This window comes from Penaeus chinensis, chromosome 36 (genome assembly GCF_019202785.1).
Source record: "Penaeus chinensis breed Huanghai No. 1 chromosome 36, ASM1920278v2, whole genome shotgun sequence".
NCBI lineage: Eukaryota > Metazoa > Arthropoda > Malacostraca > Decapoda > Penaeidae > Penaeus > Penaeus chinensis.
The window spans coordinates 29034294-29059539 of record NC_061854.1 but is presented as its reverse complement, the minus strand read 5'-3'; the positions used below and the strand labels follow the sequence as shown (position 1 = coordinate 29059539).

The window sequence follows — 25246 nt, the reverse complement described above, 5'->3', positions numbered from 1 at the left end:
AGCAGGAATGGATCAAAATAGCAGAAAATGTTAAACCTGTTGAATTATTTAAGAAACTACTGGAATACCTTTTGGGTGAAAAGAAATCCCTTAAGTATCTGATTGCCAGTGTAAGGAACCCTATTAACACTAAGGCTAGAGTGAACTATGCTGTGTATAATGAAGATAGAATTAGCTCTGACCATCCTGAAGAATCAGAAATAATGAAGAGGCTATCTGATGTTGAGAAGGCTTTAACAAGTATAAATAACCTTGTAATCAAGCTTACAGAAGAAAAGGGTGAAGAAAAGAGATATTTTGGTGCTGTAAGTGCACATTTGAATAGGTGTTGGTATCATGGAACAGATGGACATATTTTAGACTGTGCAACATTTCAGAAGTTAAACAATAGTGAGAAATTTGAAATTCTAAAGAAAAGAGGTATCTGTTTTAATTGTCTCAAGGGAATTCATGTATCTAGGAGATGTTTTAAAAAATCAAGATGTTCTGCAACTGATGCAAATAATCAAACTTGTGGGAAGCTCCATCACCCGAGCCTTCATGAAAATCAGATTGTTGGAAGTTCATACGTCAGCTTGAAAAGAAATGGAGTTATGTTTATGGTCAATAAAATTAAATGCCGTAATCAAGAATTAAATACACTCTGATTCTGGGGCTGACGTGACAATGATACGAAATGATATGGCAGCCTCACTAGGATTGAAAGGCAAGCACATACGCTTAGCTGTGACTAAACTAGGAGGTCAGACAGTAACATATAACAGTAAGGAATGTGACCTCGTTCTTACTGATAAACATGGGAATGATGTGAATATTACTGCTTATGGTATAGATGAAATAACATCATGTATAAACAAGGTTAATCTGTCACATGTGAAACATTAATTCAAAAGTACTGATGTATGTAAATTGGATAGGCCTCATGGTAAGATAGATTTATTGATAGGTACTGATTATTGCTCTCTAATCCCTACAGTTAAAGAAACTGTAGGTGAAAATTTACAACTTATGGAATCTCGATTTGGGATGTGTGTTCGTGGTAGTCACCCTAGTATAGCTTGTGCCTCAGGTACTAGGGATATTGTAGGTATCACAATAAATCATATATCTGGTATTATATATGATAAAGATATAACTGTTGAACCGAAATCTGATATTAAGGATCAGATTGATAAATTTTTCACAGTGGAATATTTAGGAACAGAGTGTAACCCTAGATGTGGGGATTGCTGAAACTTGGACCAGAATATGCTAAAGCTTATAACAACCAAATAAAGGATATGGTAAAACGTGATGTTGCCCGTAAATTAACACCAGATGAAATAAAAGGTTATGCTGGGCCTATTATATATCTTCAACATCATGAAGTGCTAAAGCCAAGATCTACATCCACACCAATTAGAATTGTCTTTAATTCCTCTGCCAAATTCATGGGACAATCTCTAAATAGCTTTTGGGCCAAGGGTCCTGATGTTTTGAATTCCATGATGGGCATATTACTAAGATTCTGTGAAGGAGCCGTAGGTATAGCAGGTGATATAAGTAAGATGTACAACAGTATTAAGCTTCCTGAAATGGAGCAACATGTACACAGATTTGTTTGGAGAGATTTCCAATTGAATTGTGAGCCTGATCATTGTGTGTTAACTTCAATGGGCTTTGGTGACAAACCTTTGGGAATAATTGCTATGTTAGCTCTTAAACACACAGCTGAGCTATGGATGGAAAAGTATCCCGATGCTGCTTCTATGATAATATCAAATTCTTATGTTGATGATATTATACAATCAGTTGACAGTAAAGAGAAAGCTTTGCAGTTGATTCAGGAAACTGAGAAAATACTCTCATATGGCAATTTCAAGGTAAAGAAGTGGATTATGACTGGTGATGTTGATATGGATAATCTAGATATTTCAGAGAATGAAGGTGATAAAATTCTTGGTTTATATTGGGAACGTTGGAATGATGAATTTAAATTCAAAGCAAGGTTAAACGAATGGGTCCAGATTTAAATTTTTCAAATTTTATTTGTAACATTCCTCCAGTTTTAACTAAGATAATTGTCATAAGTCAGATGTGTTCTGTGTATGACCCACTAGGTTTACTTCTTCCATATACATTGAAAGCCAAAATATTGTTACGGGAAACTGTAAGTTGTAGCACCAAGTTAGGATGGGATGACCCTTTGCCTGCCCATATAAAAGATCAATGGGTATTACACTTTCACAAATTATTTGGGATTGATTCATTGTCATTTGAAAGATGTATCAAACCACCCACAGCGATAGGTCTGCCTATGCTTGTTGTTTTTAGTGATAGTTCATCAAATGCATATGGTGCTGTGGCTTATGCTAGGTGGAAAATGAAATCTGGAATGTTTGAAAGTAGGCTAATAATGGCAAAAGGAAGAATAGCTCCTACCAGACAACTTTCCATACCTAGACTTGAATTGTGTGGAGCCATTATTTCATGCAGACTACGCAAATTAATCGAAAATGAATTATCATATAGATTTAGTTCAGTAATGCATATAACAGACTCGGCTATTGTGAGAGCACAGATCCAAAAAGAGTCGTATGGATTTGGGACTTTTGTAGCAACAAGGGTAGCAGAAGTACAATCGAAGAGTAATCTCAATGAATGGTGGTGGATTGCTTCTAGTCACAATCCTGCAGATTTACTTACTAGACCTAATGACCCATCAGATATCATCAGCTATCATCATCAGCTTATTGTGGAAGTATGGCCCAAAATTCTTGACTTTACCCAAAGAAGAGTGGCCAATAAGTCAATCTATTGAATGTGACTTGCCTGATAGAGTCCATGTGAATTTGACACACTGTAGGAAGGACTCAGATGAATGTGTGATTGCTTTATCTAAATTCAAAAATTACAATAAAGTTATTGCAGTTACAAGTAGGATATTAAATGTAAAGAAGATCAGATCTTTAAAGGGTATCTTATTACGGCTTGAACCTGATATTCTAAAAGAAGCAGAACAATTTTGGATCAGGCAAGCACAAAAATGTCTTTCTGGTAATTGGAAACAGAAATATCAAAGATTGGGACCATACAAGAATGAAAATGGTACAATTATGGTAGGTCAAAGACTGGAGCATTGGTTAAAACAAAACTGGAACCAAGATAACTTTATCCTGTTACCCAGGAAACATCTGTTTACTATACTTTATATTAGTCATATGCATAATATAGATCATGCTGGAGTGGATGTTACACTTTGTAAGCTACAGACAAAGTTCTGGGTTCCTTCAGCACGTAAAGTCATCAGAGCAGTGAAACGCAAATGTGTTACTTGTAGGAGATTAGATTACAAAGTTGAAGGTCAGTGCATGGGTCAAGTCGCTACTGAAAGAATAACTCCATGTCCAGCTTTCTATCACACTGCTAAAGATATCTTTGGGCCGTTTCAAATAAGAGACAATGTGAAGAAAAGAACTACTGGGAAAGCTTATGGTGTTATATTTAATTGCATGGTTACTCGTGCAGTATATATTGATGTTGTTGATGGATATGATACCCATAGTTTCTTGAAAACTTTCAGACGCTTCACAGCTGTTCATGGATATCCAGCTACTGTTCATTCAGACTTAGGCTCTCAGCTGGTATCAGCTAGTAAGGAACTTCAAATAGCTATAAACAACTGGAATATGTCTGATATTTCTGAATTTGGAACAAAAAGGGGATTAAAATGGATTTTCAACCGTTCAGCTGATGCAGCATGGCAAAATGTTAGTGAGTCCTTGATCAAATCGGTGAAAAGATCCTTAGCCATGATAATTGGATCCACTCTAATGACATATAGTGATTTACAAACTATATTTTTTGAAATAGCAAACCTTATGAATGAAAGGCCTATTGGGTTAAAACCTGGTATGGATTTAGAATTAGGAACTTACTTGTGCCCAAATGACTTGCTTTTAGGCAGGGCAAGTAATCATGCACCATGTGGACCATGGAAGGATTCTTTCAATACAAAGAGAAGGTTAGATTATATCCAAAATGTTGTTAATACATTTTGGCGTAAATGGCACAGAGATTATTTCCCTACATTAATTGTTAGACAAAAATGGCATACTGATAAAAGAAATTTGCAGTCTGGTGATATTGTGTTAATACAAGATACAGTAAAAGGAAAATGGAAAATGGGACAAGTTGTAAAAGTAGAAAAGGGAAGAGATGGTAAAGTTCGGGATGTGAGTGTTAGGTATAAAGTGCAGAAACCAGGTAAAGAGTACAAAGGTCAGTCTGATACTATTATTAGAAGCATTCATGTGTGTGTGTGTGAATGCTTGTATGTGAGTGTGTGCACGTGTGTATGTTTGTGTGTGGATGTGCGTGTGTGTGTGGATGTGTGATTGTGCGTATGTGTGTGTGTGTGTGTGTGTGAATGTTTGTATGCATATGTGTGAGTGCGCCTGTGTGTGTGTGTGTGTGTTTGAGCATGTGTGTGTGTTAATGTTTGTATGCGTATGTGTGAGTATGCATGTTCATGTGTGTGTGTTTGTGTGTTTGTGTATGTGAATGTTTGTATGCATATGTGTGAGTGTGTGTGTTTGTGTGTGTGTGAATGTTTGTATGCGTGTGTGTGTGTGTGTGTGTGTGTGTGTGTGTGTGTGTGTGTGTGTGTGTGTGTGTGTTTACGTGTGAATGTTTGTATGTGCATGTGTGTGTGTGTGTGTGTGTGTGTGTGTGTGTGTGTGTGTGTGTGTGTGTGTGTGTGTGTGAATGTTTGTATGCTTATGTGTGAGTGTACATGTTTGTGTGTGTGTGAATGTTTCAAAGCGCATGTGTAAGTGTGCGTGTTCATGTGTGCGTGTTTGTGTGTGTGAATGTTTGTATGCGTATGTGTGAGTGTGCATGTTTGTGTGTGTGTGTGTGTGAAAAAAAAAAATATATATATATATATATTTATAAAAATTTATAAAAAAAAAAAAGAAAAAAAAAAGGGCCTGGTTGCTACATCTCAAAGTTAATGCTGGTAATAGAATAAACATTTACATTGTTATAGACTATTAAGATAACTGATTACAGTAATATGTTAAAACTACATACTCCAATAAATCTTACTTCTGTAATGACAATAGTATTACAGGTGTGAAGCCATGCAGAAACATTTGCATTTTTTGATAGGAAATTGCTGTAATATGTAGGAAACCGATCAATTAATGGTTGACAATAAGGACTGTCGTTAGAGGGGTTAATTTGTTACTATGCAAATTTTCCTCTGTTGAAGAATATTCCGCTTTAGAAATAAGAAAAGCTTCGAGGCTTCTTTTGACATTATCAATTGTTAATTTAGCCATCTCCTATTTTTGTCTCTCTGTAATTTATTAAAAATATACAAATAGCAGTGCCTGCCTTAACAACTGATGCAAAGACACTACGCGCAGGGATGCTACATCACATTTATTGCCATATTTACCTTATCGTCTTATTACAACAGATTATCAAAATAGGGTTTATTACAATATAAATGTCTTTTTTTACTATACTTGACTTTGAGACAAAATTTTGAAAGACAAATTTTGGGGTCTAAGACCTCTCATGTACATTTGATTAACTTTTCAAAGTCCTCTTTGAAGCTAGGTTTGGATTTAGGATTCACAATATAGCCTGGTTTTTGGACTTAGAATAGACGGAAACTCCTTTTTGTTGGAGGTGTCCTGTGTCAAGGATAGTTAAAACATTCCATGGGTAAAATAATCTATTCACATATTCAACTAGGGCAATTTTTCAATAATTATCATCACCAAATATCTCAATTACATGGCACTCTGAATAATAGTTCAATATCACAAAAAATCATTAAATATCTCAATTACATGGCACTCTGAATAATAGTTCAATATCACAAAAAATCATTAAATATCTCAATTACATGGCACTCTGAATAATGTATCACAATATCACAAAAATATATTTTCAAAAACTAATGTATACAATACAAAATATCATTCTTAATATATTTATGTTTAAATAAAAAATAAGGAAAATCTTGTTTAAAAAAATATGTGGTGGCCTCCTGAGTGGCGGCACCCACTTTGCCACAGAGACCTCGGAATGCGGTGCCCGCAGTGCCACTGAGTCCTTGGAATGTGGCACCCGCAGTGCCACAGAGACCTTGGAATGCAGTGCCCGCAGGGCCACTGAGTCCTTGGAATGTGGCACCCGCAGTGCCACAGAGACCTTGGAATGCAGTGCCCGCAGTGCCACTGAGTCCTTGAAATGCGGCGCCCGCAGTGCCACAGAGACCTCGGAATGCAGTGCCCGCAGTGCCACTGAGTCCTTGAAATGCGGCGCTCACTTTGCCACAGACCTCGGAATGCAGTGCCCGCAGTGCCACTGAGTCCTTGAAATGCGGCGCCCGCAGTGCCACTGAGTCCTTGGAATGCAGTAAAAAATATTAAAAGCAAAATATAAGACAAATAACTGTAATGTAATGATACAATTTTCTTTTTAGGGAAGATGGAAGGAAAATTACACCAAAGACGAGATGAATGAAAAAGTAAGTTGATTACTTTTTATTTTTTTAATTTTTTTTTTTATTATATATTTTTTTTTGTGTGTGTGTGTGAAATATAAGTATTTTTTTTCTAAAATCTTAAGCTGAGAAAATCATTTTTTGCATTGGGGTTAAAATCAGATTTGAAAATAACGCCAAGAAAATAAGTCGGTAATCTTAAAAGTCATGCATAGTTGTTTTTTATATATCACGATTATCATCGATTTGCTCAGCCGTCCATGTCATCACAGATTCCTAATTTCATTTTTGTTATATCATCTATAACCTCTTTATTTTTCAACAGAAAGCAAAAGAACTTCATCAAAAGGAGCTACAGCATCGGTACACACCGCAGGGTAAACGAAAGAGATATGACTAAAATTGGTAAGCAATCCAAACCTATTACGTGAATTTGCCCCTCTTATCTCATACATTGAATTATAATTAGCATAATTAGTTGCCGGTTCTAACTTTAGCTTCTTGCAACATCACCCATTACTGATTATAGCTATATCCTTTGTAACATTGTCCATTTCTTTGCATTCAGTTTGAGGGCCGACCGAGGTGTGTGGCAATGCAGGCGCTGCCGCTTGGGAGGCCGCTGTCTTCCGGCATTTCTATGGCAGTGTGGGCGTGCTGCATTCCAAGGACTCAGTGGCACTGCGGGCGCCGCATTTCAAGGACTCAGTGGCACTGCGGGCACTGCATTCCGAGGTCTGTGGCAAAGTGAGCGCCGCATTTCAAGGACTCAGTGGCACTGCGGGCACTGCATTCCGAGGTCTCTTTGGCACTGCGGGCGCCGCATTTCAAGGACTCAGTGGCCCTGCGGGCACTGCATTCCAAGGTCTCTGTGGCACTGCGGGTGCCACATTCCAAGGACTCAGTGGCCCTGCGGGCACTGCATTCCAAGGTCTCTGTGGCACTGCGGGTGCCACATTCCAAGGACTCAGTGGCACTGCGGGGACTGCATTCCGAGGTCTCTGTGGCACTGCGGGCACCGCATTCTGAGGTCTCTGTGGCAAAGTGGGTGCCGCCACTCAGGAGGCCACCACATATTTTTTTAAACAAGATTTTCCTTATTTTTTTTATTTAAACATAAATATATTTAGAATGATATTTTGTATTGTATACATTAGTTTTTGAAAATATATTTTTGTGATATTGTGATACATTATTCAGAGTGCCATGTAATTGAGATATTTAATGATTTTTTGTGATATTGAACTATTATTCAGAGTGCCATGTAATTGAGATATTTAATGATTTTTTGTGATATTGAACTATTATTCAGAGTGCCATGTAATTGAGATATTTGGTGATGATAATTATTGAAAAATTGCCCTAGTTGAATATGTGAATAGATTATTTTACCCATGGAATGTTTTAACTATCCTTGACACAGGACACCTCCAACAAAAAGGAGTTTCCGTCTATTCTAAGTCCAAAAACCAGGCTATATTGTGAATCCTAAATCCAAACCTAGCTTCAAAGAGGACTTTGAAAAGTTAATCAAATGTACATGAGAGGTCTTAGACCCCAAAATTTGTCTTTCAAAATTTTGTCTCAAAGTCAAGTATAGTAAAAAAAGACATTTATATTGTAATAAACCCTATTTTGATAATCTGTTGTAATAAGACGATAAGGTAAATATGGCAATAAATGTGATGTAGCATCCCTGCGCGTAGTGTCTTTGCATCAGTTGTTAAGGCAGGCACTGCTATTTGTATATTTTTAATAAATTACAGAGAGACAAAAATAGGAGATGGCTAAATTAACAATTGATAATGTCAAAAGAAGCCTCGAAGCTTTTCTTATTTCTAAAGCGGAATATTCTTCAACAGAGGAAAATTTGCATAGTAACAAATTAACCCCTCTAACGACAGTCCTTATTGTCAACCATTAATTGATCGGTTTCCTACATATTACAGCAATTTCCTATCAAAAAATACAAATGTTTCTGCATGGCTTCACACCTGTAATACTATTGTCATTACAGAAGTAAGATTTATTGGAGTATGTAGTTTTAACATATTACTGTAATCAGTTCTCTTAATAGTCTATAACAATGTAAATGTTTATTCTATTACCAGCATTAACTTTGAGATGTAGCAACCAGGCCCTTTTTTTTTTCTTTTTTTTTTTTATAAATTTTTATAAATATATATATATATATATATTTTTTTTTTTCACACACACACACACACAAACATGCACACTCACACATACGCATACAAACATTCACACACACAAACACACGCACACATGAACACGCACACTTACACATGCGCTTTGAAACATTCACACACACACAAACATGTACACTCACACATAAGCATACAAACATTCACACACACACACACACACACACACACACACACACACACACACACATGCACATACAAACATTCACACGTAAACACACACACACACACACACACACACACACACACACACACACACACACACACACACACACACACACACACGCATACAAACATTCACACACACACAAACACACACACTCACACATATGCATACAAACATTCACACACACAAACACAAACACACACATGAACATGCATACTCACACATACGCATACAAACATTAACACACACACATGCTCAAACACACACACACACACACACAGGCGCACTCACACATATGCATACAAACATTCACACACACACACACACACACACATACGCACAATCACACATCCACACACACACACACATACACACACAAACATACACACGTGCACACACTCACATACAAGCATTCACACACACACACATGAATGCTTCTAATAATAGTATCAGACTGACCTTTGTACTCTTTACCTGGTTTCTGCACTTTATACCTAACACTCACATCCCGAACTTTACCATCTCTTCCCTTTTCTACTTTTACAACTTGTCCCATTTTCCATTTTCCTTTTACTGTATCTTGTATTAACACAATATCACCAGACTGCAAATTTCTTTTATCAGTATGCCATTTTTGTCTAACAATTAATGTAGGGAAATAATCTCTGTGCCATTTACGCCAAAATGTATTAACAACATTTTGGATATAATCTAACCTTCTCTTTGTATTGAAAGAATCCTTCCATGGTCCACATGGTGCATGATTACTTGCCCTGCCTAAAAGCAAGTCATTTGGGCACAAGTAAGTTCCTAATTCTAAATCCATACCAGGTTTTAACCCAATAGGCCTTTCATTCATAAGGTTTGCTATTTCAAAAAATATAGTTTGTAAATCACTATATGTCATTAGAGTGGATCCAATTATCATGGCTAAGGATCTTTTCACCGATTTGATCAAGGACTCACTAACATTTTGCCATGCTGCATCAGCTGAACGGTTGAAAATCCATTTTAATCCCCTTTTTGTTCCAAATTCAGAAATATCAGACATATTCCAGTTGTTTATAGCTATTTGAAGTTCCTTACTAGCTGATACCAGCTGAGAGCCTAAGTCTGAATGAACAGTAGCTGGATATCCATGAACAGCTGTGAAGCGTCTGAAAGTTTTCAAGAAACTATGGGTATCATATCCATCAACAACATCAATATATACTGCACGAGTAACCATGCAATTAAATATAACACCATAAGCTTTCCCAGTAGTTCTTTTCTTCACATTGTCTCTTATTTGAAACGGCCCAAAGATATCTTTAGCAGTGTGATAGAAAGCTGGACATGGAGTTATTCTTTCAGTAGCGACTTGACCCATGCACTGACCTTCAACTTTGTAATCTAATCTCCTACAAGTAACACATTTGCGTTTCACTGCTCTGATGACTTTACGTGCTGAAGGAACCCAGAACTTTGTCTGTAGCTTACAAAGTGTAACATCCACTCCAGCATGATCTATATTATGCATATGACTAATATAAAGTATAGTAAACAGATGTTTCCTGGGTAACAGGATAAAGTTATCTTGGTTCCAGTTTTGTTTTAACCAATGCTCCAGTCTTTGACCTACCATAATTGTACCATTTTCATTCTTGTATGGTCCCAATCTTTGATATTTCTGTTTCCAATTACCAGAAAGACATTTTTGTGCTTGCCTGATCCAAAATTGTTCTGCTTCTTTTAGAATATCAGGTTCAAGCCGTAATAAGATACCCTTTAAAGATCTGATCTTCTTTACATTTAATATCCTACTTGTAACTGCAATAACTTTATTGTAATTTTTGAATTTAGATAAATCAATCACACATTCATCTGAGTCCTTCCTACAGTGTGTCAAATTCACATGGACTCTATCAGGCAAGTCACATTCAATAGATTGACTTATTGGCCACTCTTCTTTGGGTAAAGTCAAGAATTTTGGGCCATACTTCCACAATAAGCTGATGATGATAGCTGATGATATCTGATGGGTCATTAGGTCTAGTAAGTAAATCTGCAGGATTGTGACTAGAAGCAATCCACCACCATTCATTGAGATTACTCTTCGATTGTACTTCTGCTACCCTTGTTGCTACAAAAGTCCCAAATCCATACGACTCTTTTTGGATCTGTGCTCTCACAATAGCCGAGTCTGTTATATGCATTACTGAACTAAATCTATATGATAATTCATTTTCGATTAATTTGCGTAGTCTGCATGAAATAATGGCTCCACACAATTCAAGTCTAGGTATGGAAAGTTGTCTGGTAGGAGCTATTCTTCCTTTTGCCATTATTAGCCTACTTTCAAACATTCCAGATTTCATTTTCCACCTAGCATAAGCCACAGCACCATATGCATTTGATGAACTATCACTAAAAACAACAAGCATAGGCAGACCTATCGCTGTGGGTGGTTTGATACATCTTTCAAATGACAATGAATCAATCCCAAATAATTTGTGAAAGTGTAATACCCATTGATCTTTTATATGGGCAGGCAAAGGGTCATCCCATCCTAACTTGGTGCTACAACTTACAGTTTCCCGTAACAATATTTTGGCTTTCAATGTATATGGAAGAAGTAAACCTAGTGGGTCATACACAGAACACATCTGACTTATGACAATTATCTTAGTTAAAACTGGAGGAATGTTACAAATAAAATTTGAAAAATTTAAATCTGGACCCATTCGTTTAACCTTGCTTTGAATTTAAATTCATCATTCCAACGTTCCCAATATAAACCAAGAATTTTATCACCTTCATTCTCTGAAATATCTAGATTATCCATATCAACATCACCAGTCATAATCCACTTCTTTACCTTGAAATTGCCATATGAGAGTATTTTCTCAGTTTCCTGAATCAACTGCAAAGCTTTCTCTTTACTGTCAACTGATTGTATAATATCATCAACATAAGAATTTGATATTATCATAGAAGCAGCATCGGGATACTTTTCCATCCATAGCTCAGCTGTGTGTTTAAGAGCTAACATAGCAATTATTCCCGAAGGTTTGTCACCAAAGCCCATTGAAGTTAACACATAATGATCAGGCTCACAATTCAATTGGAAATCTCTCCAAACAAATCTGTGTACATGTTGCTCCATTTCAGGAAGCTTAATACTGTTGTACATCTTACTTATATCACCTGCTATACCTACGGCTCCTTCACAGAATCTTAGTAATATGCCCATCATGGAATTCAAAACATCAGGACCCTTGGCCCAAAAGCTATTTAGAGATTGTCCCATGAATTTGGCAGAGGAATTAAAGACAATTCTAATTGGTGTGGATGTAGATCTTGGCTTTAGCACTTCATGATGTTGAAGATATATAATAGGCCCAGCATAACCTTTTATTTCATCTGGTGTTAATTTACGGGCAACATCACGTTTTACCATATCCTTTATTTGGTTGTTATAAGCTTTAGCATATTCTGGTCCAAGTTTCAGCAATCCCCACATCTAGGGTTACACTCTGTTCCTAAATATTCCACTGTGAAAAATTTATCAATCTGATCCTTAATATCAGATTTCGGTTCAACAGTTATATCTTTATCATATATAATACCAGATATATGATTTATTGTGATACCTACAATATCCCTAGTACCTGAGGCACAAGCTATACTAGGGTGACTACCAAGAACACACATCCCAAATCGAGATTCCATAAGTTGTAAATTTTCACCTACAGTTTCTTTAACTGTAGGGATTAGAGAGCAATAATCAGTACCTATCAATAAATCTATCTTACCATGAGGCCTATCCAATTTACATACATCAGTACTTTTGAATTAATGTTTCACATGTGACAGATTAACCTTGTTTATACATGATGTTATTTCATCTATACCATAAGCAGTAATATTCACATCATTCCCATGTTTATCAGTAAGAACGAGGTCACATTCCTTACTGTTATATGTTACTGTCTGACCTCCTAGTTTAGTCACAGCTAAGCGTATGTGCTTTCAATCCTAGTGAGGCTGCCATATCATTTCGTATCATTGTCACGTCAGCCCCAGAATCAGAGTGTATTTAATTCTTGATTACGGCATTTAATTTTATTGACCATAAACATAACTCCATTTCTTTTCAAGCTGACGTATGAACTTCCAACAATCTGATTTTCATGAAGGCTCGGGTGATGGAGCTTCCCACAAGTTTGATTATTTGCATCAGTTGCAGAACATCTTGATTTTTTAAAACATCTCCTAGATACATGAATTCCCTTGAGACAATTAAAACAGATACCTCTTTTCTTTAGAATTTCAAATTTCTCACTATTGTTTAACTTCTGAAATGTTGCACAGTCTAAAATATGTCCATCTGTTCCATGATACCAACACCTATTCAAATGTGCACTTACAGCACCAAAATATCTCTTTTCTTCACCCTTTTCTTCTGTAAGCTTGATTACAAGGTTATTTATACTTGTTAAAGCCTTCTCAACATCAGATAGCCTCTTCATTATTTCTGATTCTTCAGGATGGTCAGAGCTAATTCTATCTTCATTATACACAGCATAGTTCACTCTAGCCTTAGTGTTAATAGGGTTCCTTACACTGGCAATCAGATACTTAAGGGATTTCTTTTCACCCAAAAGGTATTCCAGTAGTTTCTTAAATAATTCAACAGGTTTAACATTTTCTGCTATTTTGATCCATTCCTGCTTCTGAGTTGGAGGCAAGAGTTTCTCTATCTGACTTGTCATATTGGCAGTATTAAGTTCTGAAGATAGATCCAACTGATCCAGATAAAGAAAATTTTGCTCAATTTTGTCTACCATTCGGATGAAACCTAAACTATCACCCTCGATTACAGGTTCAATTTTTCTCAAATCTTCAATTACTACATCAATTACTCGTCTACTGTTACTGTACATGTCATCTAACCGTTCAAACATTTTATCAAAATCATGCTCAGCCCCACAAATGGAGTCTAAAGCTTCCCCTGAGAGACACTGTCTAAGAGCAAATGGGTCTTTTCCATAGTTGGGTTGCATAAGTCTGACATAATCTCTTTTAAAATTACTATAGTCTCTGATTTTTCCATCAAACTTTGGTATGTCAATAGGCTTCACTTTGATAGCCCCTTTCATTTGCATCTCATCTTTCATCTTTACAAACAAAACACGGGCAGCACATTTCTTATCGTCAAGTTCCTTAATGTACATATCTGCATTAATTAACTCTTGAGTATCATTAGCTTCATCAAGTAAATTGCAATAACTTTCATTTGCCAGTTCAACTTCCTCAAAAGCTTGAACAATCAAATTATAGTTATCTTCCAATATTTCTAAGGCAACTTTATCTTTCACATGCTCATAAAACTTTTCTAGCTTACGTGTGAACTTTCCTTTGGCAGTTCCTCTATGCTGCTTAGCCCTTTTTGACTGATTCTTCATCCAACCGTCTACTGAAGCAGCAGAGCCCTCCATACTGCCGTGCTGAGGCTCCTCATCACTGAGCCCCATCCTGAGTGTTGTCGAAATGGTTCACGGGTCACCAGAAAACACTCGGCTTGTCATAATCATTTATTTCCACCTGAAATAATATTTAACATAATAAGGGTTTCTCCACATCTTATAAATTGGAACACATAAACAAAATAAAGACCAAATTACTTTAAAATAAAATAACTTTGAAATAATAAAATATACATGGAAATCATTGCAAACTTTGATGAAACAAAATTACATATATAATGCATGGCATTCAGATCTTGATACCAATTATATCCTCATACAATATCAGATTGCATAGTAATTAATATCAATCATATGATTTTCAAGAAATAAAACATGTTGAAATATTAACACAAAATACAAATGGTTAATGGTTAAAAGCAAAATAAATGTGCTAGACATCTAAGGTCATGTAGCACTATAGTAAATGGTAGTGAAGAGTGGTTCAGTTAGTGATTAGTTGTCAAAGTTGGGCAAGGATTGACGAGTAAATGGGTTAGGGTTGGGTAAGGTAATGTATAGAGGTTAGATCAAGTGAAGGATGTATATGCATTTGAGGAATGAAAACAGGTTGTCAAAGCAGAAAGTGTGAGAAGTTGTGGGAGGGATCACGAAAATTGGTCCCATTTGGCTAGGCTAAATAGATTATTTAAGAATTTTGTAGAGATAGGGGTAGTAGAAGGACGGGGGCATGTGGAAGAGGGAGTAGTGTTGAGGGAGGTAGTGTTATGTGTTATGCCTACCAATTGGTCAGGGCATTGGAGTTGCAACGGAAAATCCGGTTGTCGATCCGGGTCGCCCGAGATCAGGGCATGATCATAATGCCCAAAGATCATGCTACCTTGAATTTCCTCCGGGAAACGAAGGAGCTAGCCGATGGGAGGAAAGTGAGTCTTTCCCCACTAAGTCCCGAGGAAAAGAGAACCAAGATGGTGTTACTTGGCTTCTCAGTCTCGTACGATGTGGAGCTGATCGCTTCACACCCACAGGTCGTGCAGGCTTCCCGAATGTCGAAGGGGAAGACCCCAACCAGGCAAGTCCTGGTGACCATGAAAGGTGCCCCAACCACTACCCTTGATCTGGGTAACTGGGGCACCTACAACCTTCGAACGTATGTGCCAGAACCACTTCGGTGTTTCAAGTGCCAGAAATATGGTCACCACCAGGCTAACTGTACAGCCAAGCCTAAATGCGGTCTCTGTAGCAAGGCACACAACACAGAGGTATGCCTCAAGGCATACGAAGAGGAAAAGAGGGACACAACAGCCAAATGTCCCAACTGTGCCAAGAAGCATCATTCCTGGAGCCTGACTTGCTCTGTCAGGAAAGAGGCGGCCCTCAGGCGACAAGAGGTTGCTCAAAACCGACCAGACTTTGTTCCTGCCCCACCGGGCACCCATGTCTGGGGAAGGAACAAAAGCGAAAAGGCCTCCCGACCTCCTAAGAGGAAGGAAGCCGCCCCCCAGCCGACACCGGATGTCTCCAACAAAAAGGAGTTTCCGACAATGCCAAAGGTGCAGAAAAAGAAACTAAAGAAAAAAGTTTCTAAGAGCACCACAAAAACCTCCCCAACAGATGATCATCTCCTCTTTGACGAAGACGATATGACTCTCCTGTTAACTGCTGTTGTCACAGCAGTAGCAACAGCCCTGGGGAGGTCGAGTGAGGAGGCCGAGAAGGCAGTTTCGGTCGCCATGACGGCAATGACCCAGACTGTCGCAGCCCTGAAGGGAAGAAAGCTGGTTAGAGCAAAACCAGCCACACCCTCAACCCAGGACGAGACTCCCCTCCCTACTCCAAACCAGGCCATGCCTTCACAGGCAGAGCCAAAACAGGCTGAATCTGTGCAGCCAGAGCCAGATCACGCTGACCTTGCCCAGGCAAGGCCAGCAAGGCCAGCCAAGAAAAAGCCTGAGAGAAAAGCCGAACCAACCAAAGTCAGAGCTACCAAAGGCTCTCCACCCCCCAGTGGACCCAAGGATAGCCTGACAATAGACGAGGAGCCCTCAACCAGCGAGGACCTCGCAATGGAGTTGTCAGACTCCGACGATGTCTCTGATGTAACTATCACTGAGTAACATCATGGCACACCATCTAAGCATCCAAGCAGTAGTGCGATCAAGGAACATTGACATTGTCATGCTCCAGGAGACATTAACAGTGGACACTGTTCGCTTCTCAGGGTACCATGCCTTCACACTGCCACGAACACCTGGCAAGAGAGGCTTGATCACCCTTGTGAGAGCAACAATCCCCTGCTCCGCAATAGCCGATGCATCGCACTGTGGAGACGATGTTGAATCCCTTGCCGTCGAGGTTCACCTGGCCGGGGGGCCCCTCAAACTGTACAATGTGTACAGCCGGCCACGCTGTAGAAGCTTAGACATCAGCCAGGTCTGTGTTTCTGCTGCACACGACCGAGTGATCATAGGGGGAGACTTCAATGCACACCACCCCATCCTGGCTCCCTGCCGGGCACCGGATGCGGCCGGCTATCACATTCCCTGAGATCGCTCTCCTCAACACCAAAGAGCCAACGCATGTCAGAGGAGGGGTCCTAGACCTCACCCTGGCCACTGGCTGGCGTGTCGATGAGACCGTCACAAGTGACCATTACGGCACTATAACTACACTCATGGATGCTGGCCCAGCCGAAATCCTAAGACCGAATCCAAGATGGAAAACAGACAAGGCCAACTGGCAGGCGTTTCAAAACGCCTTGGCCCTCTGTCTGAGATGCAACGATCCCCCACAAAGCGAAAATGTGGAAGTGCTCGAAGCTAGCCTGCTAAACGCCATTAATGAAGCAGCCTCACAGACCATACCCAAAACTCGGCCTGGGTCCAGAAGTCACAAAGACGCCTGGTACTTCAATGACGAGATCAGGGAGGTCAACCACAGGGTGAACATGTGCCGAAAACTATTCCGAAGGCAAAGAACCCCTGACAACTTATCCCTCCTAAGGGAAGCTGTCACGGATGCCAAGGAAACTGCCAACAGAGTCAGGCAGGAAAAGTGGCTGGAATGGTGTGAGTACTTCGACCACCAAACCACCCTTTCAGAGCTGTGGCAACGGGTCAAGCGAGCTACCAGCCGCTCAGCCCCGAGGTGCACCCATCACGACCCCCAAGCAGAGGCTAACAGACTGGCACACGAGTTCTCTGCGAGAACGAGCAGCAACAGTCTGCCAGCCGAGCTGAGGGCAAGACAAGAGCGTCTACAGCCAGACAGACACGCTCAGATCAGAGAAAGGGCAGCCGAACCCGATAACTCAGACGTTATCTTTTCTCTGAGGGAACTAAGGAAAGCCTATAAAACCAGTTCCAGCACAGCCCCGGGCTCTGATGGGATCTCGTACCCCATTATCTCCCACCTAGGACTAGCAGGTGAGCGTGCACTCTTGCAACTCATCAACAAGTCCTGGGAAACTTCCACTCTACCCCAGAGTTGGAAGAGGGCTACCATAGTTCCCGTCCCAAAACCAAAGGAGCCGGGGAAGTACCGCCCCATCTCTCTGCTCAGCTGCCTGGCCAAGACGGCTGAGAGGATGGTACTAAACCGGCTTCAATGGAAAACGGGACCCCCGCACAAACACCTTCACGGGTTCACAAGGGGCATGGGCACAGCACACAGCATAGCCACGCTCTTAAGCACAATCAGCAAGGGCCCAGCTGTGGTGGTATTCCTTGACCTGGAGAAGGCTTTTGAACTGGCAAGTCCACTTGCCATTCAGGAAAGCCTGATTCAGAAGGGAATCAGAGGAAAGCTCTTAGCTTAGATAGGTGACTACTTCAGGAACAGGAATGCCAATGTCAAATTCCAGGGTCACCTATCGCAGCACATGCCGCTCGAAAATGGAACGCCACAGGGTGGGGTTCTCAGTCCAGCCCTATTTAACACTTTAATGTCCTGCATACTCAACATAAACCTCCCAGTGGGGTGCCAGATCATCTCGTATGCAGACGATCTCGCTATCACCTCCACTGGACCACGCAGCCAGAATAAAGCCCAGCGTTGTCTGGACCTCGTGTCAGAGGAGTGTTGTAGGACAGGACTAAAGATCTCTGCAGCCAAATCCAAAGCCATGGCTCTGAGACAGAGAGTTCGAGGCACAAGACTGAAAATCCAGGGAGTGGAATTAGAATGGGTCAAGGACTACCTATACCTTGGGGTAAGGATAGACCGGACCCTCTCCTTCCATAAGGAGGTCCAGTACCTGGTTGACCGAACCAAAGCAAGACTGTCCGTCATGAGAGCAATGACTGGGAGACGCATAGGGGCCAGACACAAAGTACTAAGATCATTCTATGTACATGCTGTCCGGCCCATTGTGGACTATGCCTCAGTTGCTCTAATTGCTGCAAAGAAAAAGCACACAGACAAATTAGAAACAGTCCAAAATAAAGCTGCCAGGATCATTCTGGGTGCCCCGAGGTGGACGAAGGTCCTCAACCTCCTGATGGAGGCAAACCTTCTCCCCCTGGACTCACGAATCGATCTAACGGCAACACAATTCCTGTCAAAGGTCATCCAGGCTCCCAGGAACACAAGCCTAAGACAAAAATTAGTCAGATGCCTCGAACAAGACAACGAGCTCGTTGCAAACAACTCCTGGCTGTCTCATACAGCCAGGGTGTTGATACGTCATCAGCTCAAAGAACAGCTTCTTGCTAAGGGCATGGACTCCCCCCACCCCGACTTTGCCGAAGCCCCGCCGTGGGCACTGAGCCTGATAGAGTTCAACATAATGAGCCTGTCAATGAAAAAGAGCCTATACCCCATGCCTAGCCTAAAGGCAGAAGCCCACAGGGTCATTGCAGCCATCACTCCTCCGGGTAGTAGAACATACTACACGGATGGATCGGTCGATCCCTTGAGCCACACTGCAGGCGCCGGCTTTGCAGCAAGGGATGCCACGCGATCCATGAGGGTAACAGACAACGCCTCCTCGCTACAGGCAGAGGCAGTTGCAATCATGGGAGCCCTAGGCCACGCGTCCCTAAGGGAAGGACACGTGGTCATACACACAGACTCCAGGGCAGCCATTGACTGTCTTCAGCACAGCTCACCCACAGACAACATCTACCTACTGACCACGATTCTCACAATGGCACAGAGAATTCTTGCTCAGGGTAGAAGAATTATCATCAACTGGGTCCCAAGCCACATCGGCATCAGAGGGAACGAGCTTGCTGACAGACTAGCCGTCGCTGGCAGGGGTATGCCCCCAAATCCCATGACGATAAAACCGAGCCGAAAATTACTTATGGAGAAGTGTGCTTTGGTCGGTCGTACCTTCCTACGGCAGCTCCACAGAGAGGAAACGAGAACCTCCCCCTCGGCCAGCTGGTACTCAGACGCCACAGGCTATGAACCACTGGCACTCTCTGAAGTAAGAGTGCCCCAACCCGTCCTTCCCCTTCCTTCTCCCCAACCCGTCCTTCCTCTTCCTTCCCCCTCCATCCCCTCAACCCGTCCTTCCCCTTCCTTCCCGCTCCATCTCCCCAACCCGTCCTTCCCCTTCCTTCCCCCTCCATCCCCCCAACCCGTCCTTCCTCTTCCTTCCCCCTCCATCCCCCCAACCCGTCCTTCCCCCTCCTTCCCCCCAACCTGTCCTTCCCCTTCCTTCCCCTTCCATCCCCCAACCCGTCCTATCCCTTCCCCCTCCTTCCCCCCAACCCGTCCTTCCTCTTCCTTCCCCCTCCATCCCCCCAACCCGTCCTTCCCCCTCCTTCCCCCCAACCCGTCCTTCCCCCTCCTTCCCCCCAACCCGTCCTTCCCCTTCCTTCCCCCTCCATCACCCAACTCGTCCTTCCCTTTCCTTCCCCCTCCATCCCCCCAACCCGTCCTTCCCCCTCCTTCCCCCCAACACGTCCTTCCTCTTCCTTCCCCCTCCATCACCCAACCCGTCCTTCCCCTTCCTTCCCCCTCCATCCCCCCAACCCGTCCTTCCCCCTCCATCCCCCAACCCGTCCTTCCCCCTCCTTCCCCCAACCCGTCCTTCCCCCTCCATCCCCCCAACCCATCCTTACCCTTCCTTCCCCCTCCATCCCCCCAACCCGTCCTTCCCCCTCCTTCCCCCAACCCGTCCTTCCTCTTCCTTCCCCCTCCATCACCCAACACGTCCTTCCCCTTCCTTCCCCCTCCATCCCCCCAACCCGTCCTTCCCCCTTCTTCCCCCCAACCCATCCTTCCCCTTCCTTCCCCCTCCATCCCCCCAACCCGTCCTTCCCCCTCCTTCCCCCCAACCCGTCTGTAGCGAATGGCTACAGTTGTGTTGCAAGTAAAACGTAGTAGCGTTTGTGGCATGAGCGACAAGGCATCGCGGATCAGCCCCAACACAGCGAGCAATACGGGCGTTCGTCCGTATTATCTTTCTTGCTTAGACAATCATCTTGGGTTTCAATTACTATCACTTGTACTCTTAAACCCAATATCTTACTTTGTGTGTAATTCTGCCAGATGAAGGATGGAGTTAAGGAAATGAATAATCGTAGGTAGTGGATCCCGATTATATTATAAATACAAAACTTTAACAAGAAACATAAAACACGAAGAAATATAAAACGCGAACAAGAAATGTAAAATACGAACAAGAAATGTACAATAAGAACAAGAAATGTAAAATACGAACAAGAAATGTACAATAAGAACAAGAAATGTAAAATACTAACAAGAAAAGTAAAATGCTAACAAGAAATGTAAAACATCACATTAAAATTCACGACAAGCAGCGGCGGTCACTATACGGCACAATCACTGGGGCACACAGATAAGCATTCTCAAATTCCACAGGTGAGCACAGTAGGGTCACGAAGCGGCACTATACATAACCTGACAGTGGTGGCGATGTGGTGCGGAGATAGCGCCGCCCGAGCAAAAAGAATCCGCGCCAGGACCAAAGCTGCGTGGAGCAGAACCTGGAAGAGCTCCGGTCGTCGCTACCTGCTGTCTGCCTCTCTGCGACCCCCCGGCACGCTCACCTCAGCTGGCGCGAACCACCGCGACGACAGGTGGATAGCCAAACAAGCTAGGGGCTGATAGCTGGTTCGTCGCTGATCCACGCAGTTTATTCCAGACGCGTTGCAAGCACGAACATGTGTCGTTCTATAGTAATGGTCATAGGATATCAGATCCCTACAAAGTCCTCAGCAGCACAAAATACCATTACATGTTAGATCAGGCGAAGATCCGTACGGGCGTTAACGTCGGCAGCAAACAAGGGATGAAAATGAGGTGTGGGTATAAGGGCGAGAATGGCGTGCCACTACACGTCCTTCCTCTTCCTTCCCCCTCCATCACCCAACCCGTCCTTCCCCTTCCTTCCCCCTCCATCCCCCCAACCCGTCCTTCCCCCTCCATCCCCCAACCCGTCCTTCCCCCTCCTTCCCCCAACCCGTCCTTCCCCCTCCATCCCCCAACCCGTCCTTCCCCCTCCATCCCCCAACCCGTCCTTCCCCCTCCATCACCCAACTCGTCCTTCCCCTTCCTTCCCCCTCCATCCCCCCAACCCGTCCTTCCCCCTCCTTCCCCCCAACCCGTCCTTCCTCTTCCTTCCCCCTCCATCACCCAACCCGTCCTTCCCCTTCCTTCCCCCTCCATCCCCCCAACCCGTCCTTCCCCCTCCATCCCCCCAACCCGTCCTTCCCCCTCCATCCCCCAACCCCTTCCTTCCCCCTCCTTTCCCCCAACCCGTCCTTCCCCTTCCTTCCCCCCCCAACCCGTCCTTCCCCCTCCTTCCCCCTCCTTCCCCCCCAACCCGTCCTTCCTCTTCCTTCCCCCTCCATCACCCAACCCGTCCTTCCTCTTCCTTCCCCTCCATCCCCCGAACCCGTCCTTCCCCCTCCTTTCCCCAACCCCTCCTTCCCCCTCCTTTCCCCCAACCCGTCCTTCCCCTTCCTTCCCCCCAACCCGTCCTTCCCCTCCTTCCCCCCAACCCGGCCTTCCCCCTCCTTCCCCCCAACCCGTCCTTCCCCCTCCTTCCCCCCAACCCGTCCTTCCCCCTCCTTCCCCCAACCCGTCCTTCCTCTTCCTTCCCCCTCCATCACCCAACTCGTCCTTCCCCTTCCTTCCCCTCCATCCCCCAACCCGTCCTTTCCCCCTCCTTCCCCCCCAACCCGTCCTTCCTCTTCCTTCCCCCTCCATCACCCAACCCGTCCTTCCCCTTCCTTCCCCCTCCATCCCCCCAACCGTCCTTCCCCCTCCATCCCCCCAACCCGTCCTTTCCCCCTCCATCCCCCAACCCCTCCTTCCCCCTCCTTTCCCCCAACCCGTCCTTCCCCTTCCTTCCCCCAACCCGTCCTTCCCCCTCCTTTCCCCCAACCGTCCTTCCCCCTCCTTCCCCCCAACCCGTCCTTCCCCCTCCTTCCCCCCAACCCGTCCTTCCTCTTCCTTCCCCCTCCATCACCCAACCCGTCCTTCCTCTTCCTTCCCCCTCCATCCCCCGAACCCGTCCTTCCCCCTCCTTTCCCCCAACCCGTCCTTCCCCCTCCTTCCCCCCAACCCGTCCTTCCCCCTCCTTCCCCCCAACCCGTCCTTCCTCTTCCTTCCCCCTCCATCACCCAACCCGTCCTTCCTCTTCCTTCCCCCTCCATCCCCCGAACCCGTCCTTCCCCCTCCTTCCCCCCAACCCGTCCTTCCCCCTCCTTCCCCCCAACCCGTCCTTCCTCTTCCTTCCCCCTCCATCACCCAACCCGTCCTTCCTCTTCCTTCCCCCTCCATCCCCCGAACCCGTCCTTCCCCCTCCAGCCCCCCAACCCGTCCTTCCCCCTCCTTCCCCCCAACCCGTCCTTCCTCTTCCTTCCCCCTCCATCACCCAACCCGTCCTTCCTCTTCCTTCCCCCTCCATCCCCCGAACCCGTCCTTCCCCTTCACATCGCCAGATCATTGGCAAACGAGCTTCCGAAAGATAGAAAGTACTAATGTCGACGTCCTTAGGACGAACAGATGATCTTTGAAGTGTGTTTAGAGCAAGACAAGATGACAGCGTAACTTGCATTTTCTTGCTGCGTTGCATCATTATCATCATGTTTTGATCAGATGGAAGAAGGAGGTGGAGGGAAGGGAGTCAAAAATCGCAACAGACAAGCAGCAATGTTGGCAGCGAGTTCCAGAGCGAGCGGCGCCCAGGGTCCGGCCGGCGGCGAGCGGCGCAGACAGCGTGGCGCCAGAGAAGCATTGCGATGTCACAGGCCGAAATTATCCCCGCCAGTTATTTAATATCTGTCTTTTATGACGAAATGCTTTTAATAGTGATGGTGATGATGGTTATGGTGATGATTGTGATAGCGGCATTAGTGTTGGTGATGATGATGGTGGTGATGATGATAGTGATAATGAAAATGGTGATGATGATGAGGATGGTAAAGGTGATGATGATAGAGAGGTTGGTTATGATGATGATGATGATGAAGATGATTATGAAGTTGAGGTTACTGGAAATATTGTTGATGCTGATGATAATGGTGGTGGTAATGATAGTGATGAGTATGGTGATAACGATATTTATGATGATGGTGATAATGATCGAGATTGTAGTCATGATAATGATTATGAAGATGGTGATAATGATGGGGATGATGATGATGATGACGGTGATGATAAAGGTGACCATTACAAATGCACTTCTAATTCATTGATAATAATGACAGATCAATGTAATTTAGGTAATTATAATGGATGACGATGATGGTGATGGCTGTTAATTTGATTGTGATGATGATGGTGTTGATGATAATGATGATGATGATGGTGAGGGTGATGATGAAAATGATGAAGTGATGGTGATGATGGTGATGGTAATGATGATGATGGCGATGATGATGAAAACGATGTTGAAGATGATGGTGATGATGATGGTGATGGTGATGGTGATGGTGAGTTTGGTGATGATGGTGATGGTGATGATGATGAAAAGGATGTTGAAGATGATGGTGATGGTGATGATGATGATGATGGTGATGATGGTGATGGTGAGGGTGGTGATGATGGTGATGGTGATGATGATGAAAACGATGTTGAAGATGATGGTGATGATGGTGATGATGATGGTGATGGTGATGATGATGAAAACGATGTTGAAGATGATAATGGTGATGATGATGGTGATGATGGTGATGATGAGGGTGGTGATGATGGTGATGGTGATGATGAAAATGATGTTGAAGATGATGATGGTGATGATGATGATGATGGTAATGATGATGATTGTGAGGGTGATGATGGTGGTGATGGTGATGATGATGATGATGGTGATGATGATGGTGATGGTGTTGATGATGATTATGGTGATGATGGTGATGGTGGTGATGATGGTGATGATGATGAAAACGATGTTGAAGATGATGGTGATGATGATGATGATGGTGATGGTGAGGGTGCTGATGATGGTGATGGTGGTGATGTTGAAAATGATGTTGAAGATGATGATGGTGATAATAATGGTGATGATGGTGATGGTGATGATGATGATGGTGATGATGGTGAGGGTGATGATGATGGTGATGGTGATGATGATGATGATGATGGTGACAGTGATGATGATAGTGAGGGTGATGATGATGATGGTAATGGTGATGAGGGTGATGGTGTTGAAAATGATGATGAAGATGATGGTGGGGATGCTGATGATGGTGATCGTGATGGTGATGATGATAATGGTGATGGTGAGGATGATGATAATGGTGATGGTGGTGATGGGGATGATAGTACTGTCTCATCATGCTACTCTGATAAAATTCCATTGGTTTTATTAGCAAAACGACGAAGTCGACGGTCTGTGCCAAACAAGGGAGAGGCGCCATCTTGTTTTTGATGCGAATGGTCAATGTCAGCACGATTTTCACGTGTC

General features: G+C 43.2%; 1 protein-coding gene and 1 long non-coding RNA gene across 2 annotated transcripts; one reads left to right on the top strand and one right to left on the bottom strand.

The window, feature by feature from the left end:
* Positions 1 to 6415: 6415 nt before the first annotated feature.
* Positions 6416 to 7897, top strand: LOC125044754. Its single transcript, XR_007116516.1, has 3 exons — positions 6416 to 6526; positions 6828 to 6907; positions 7071 to 7897. It is a non-coding gene; the product is annotated as an uncharacterized LOC125044754 (long non-coding RNA).
* A 79-nt stretch (positions 7898 to 7976) lies between these two features.
* Positions 7977 to 11085, bottom strand: LOC125044912. The gene is made up of 4 exons (XM_047641874.1): positions 10967 to 11085; positions 10597 to 10764; positions 9465 to 10443; positions 7977 to 8006 (listed from the first exon to the last, which is right to left on the bottom strand). Exons 1-4 carry the CDS (start codon positions 11083 to 11085, stop codon positions 7977 to 7979), a joined length of 1296 nt encoding a protein of 431 aa, XP_047497830.1.
* Between the last annotated feature and the right edge of the window lie 14161 nt (positions 11086 to 25246).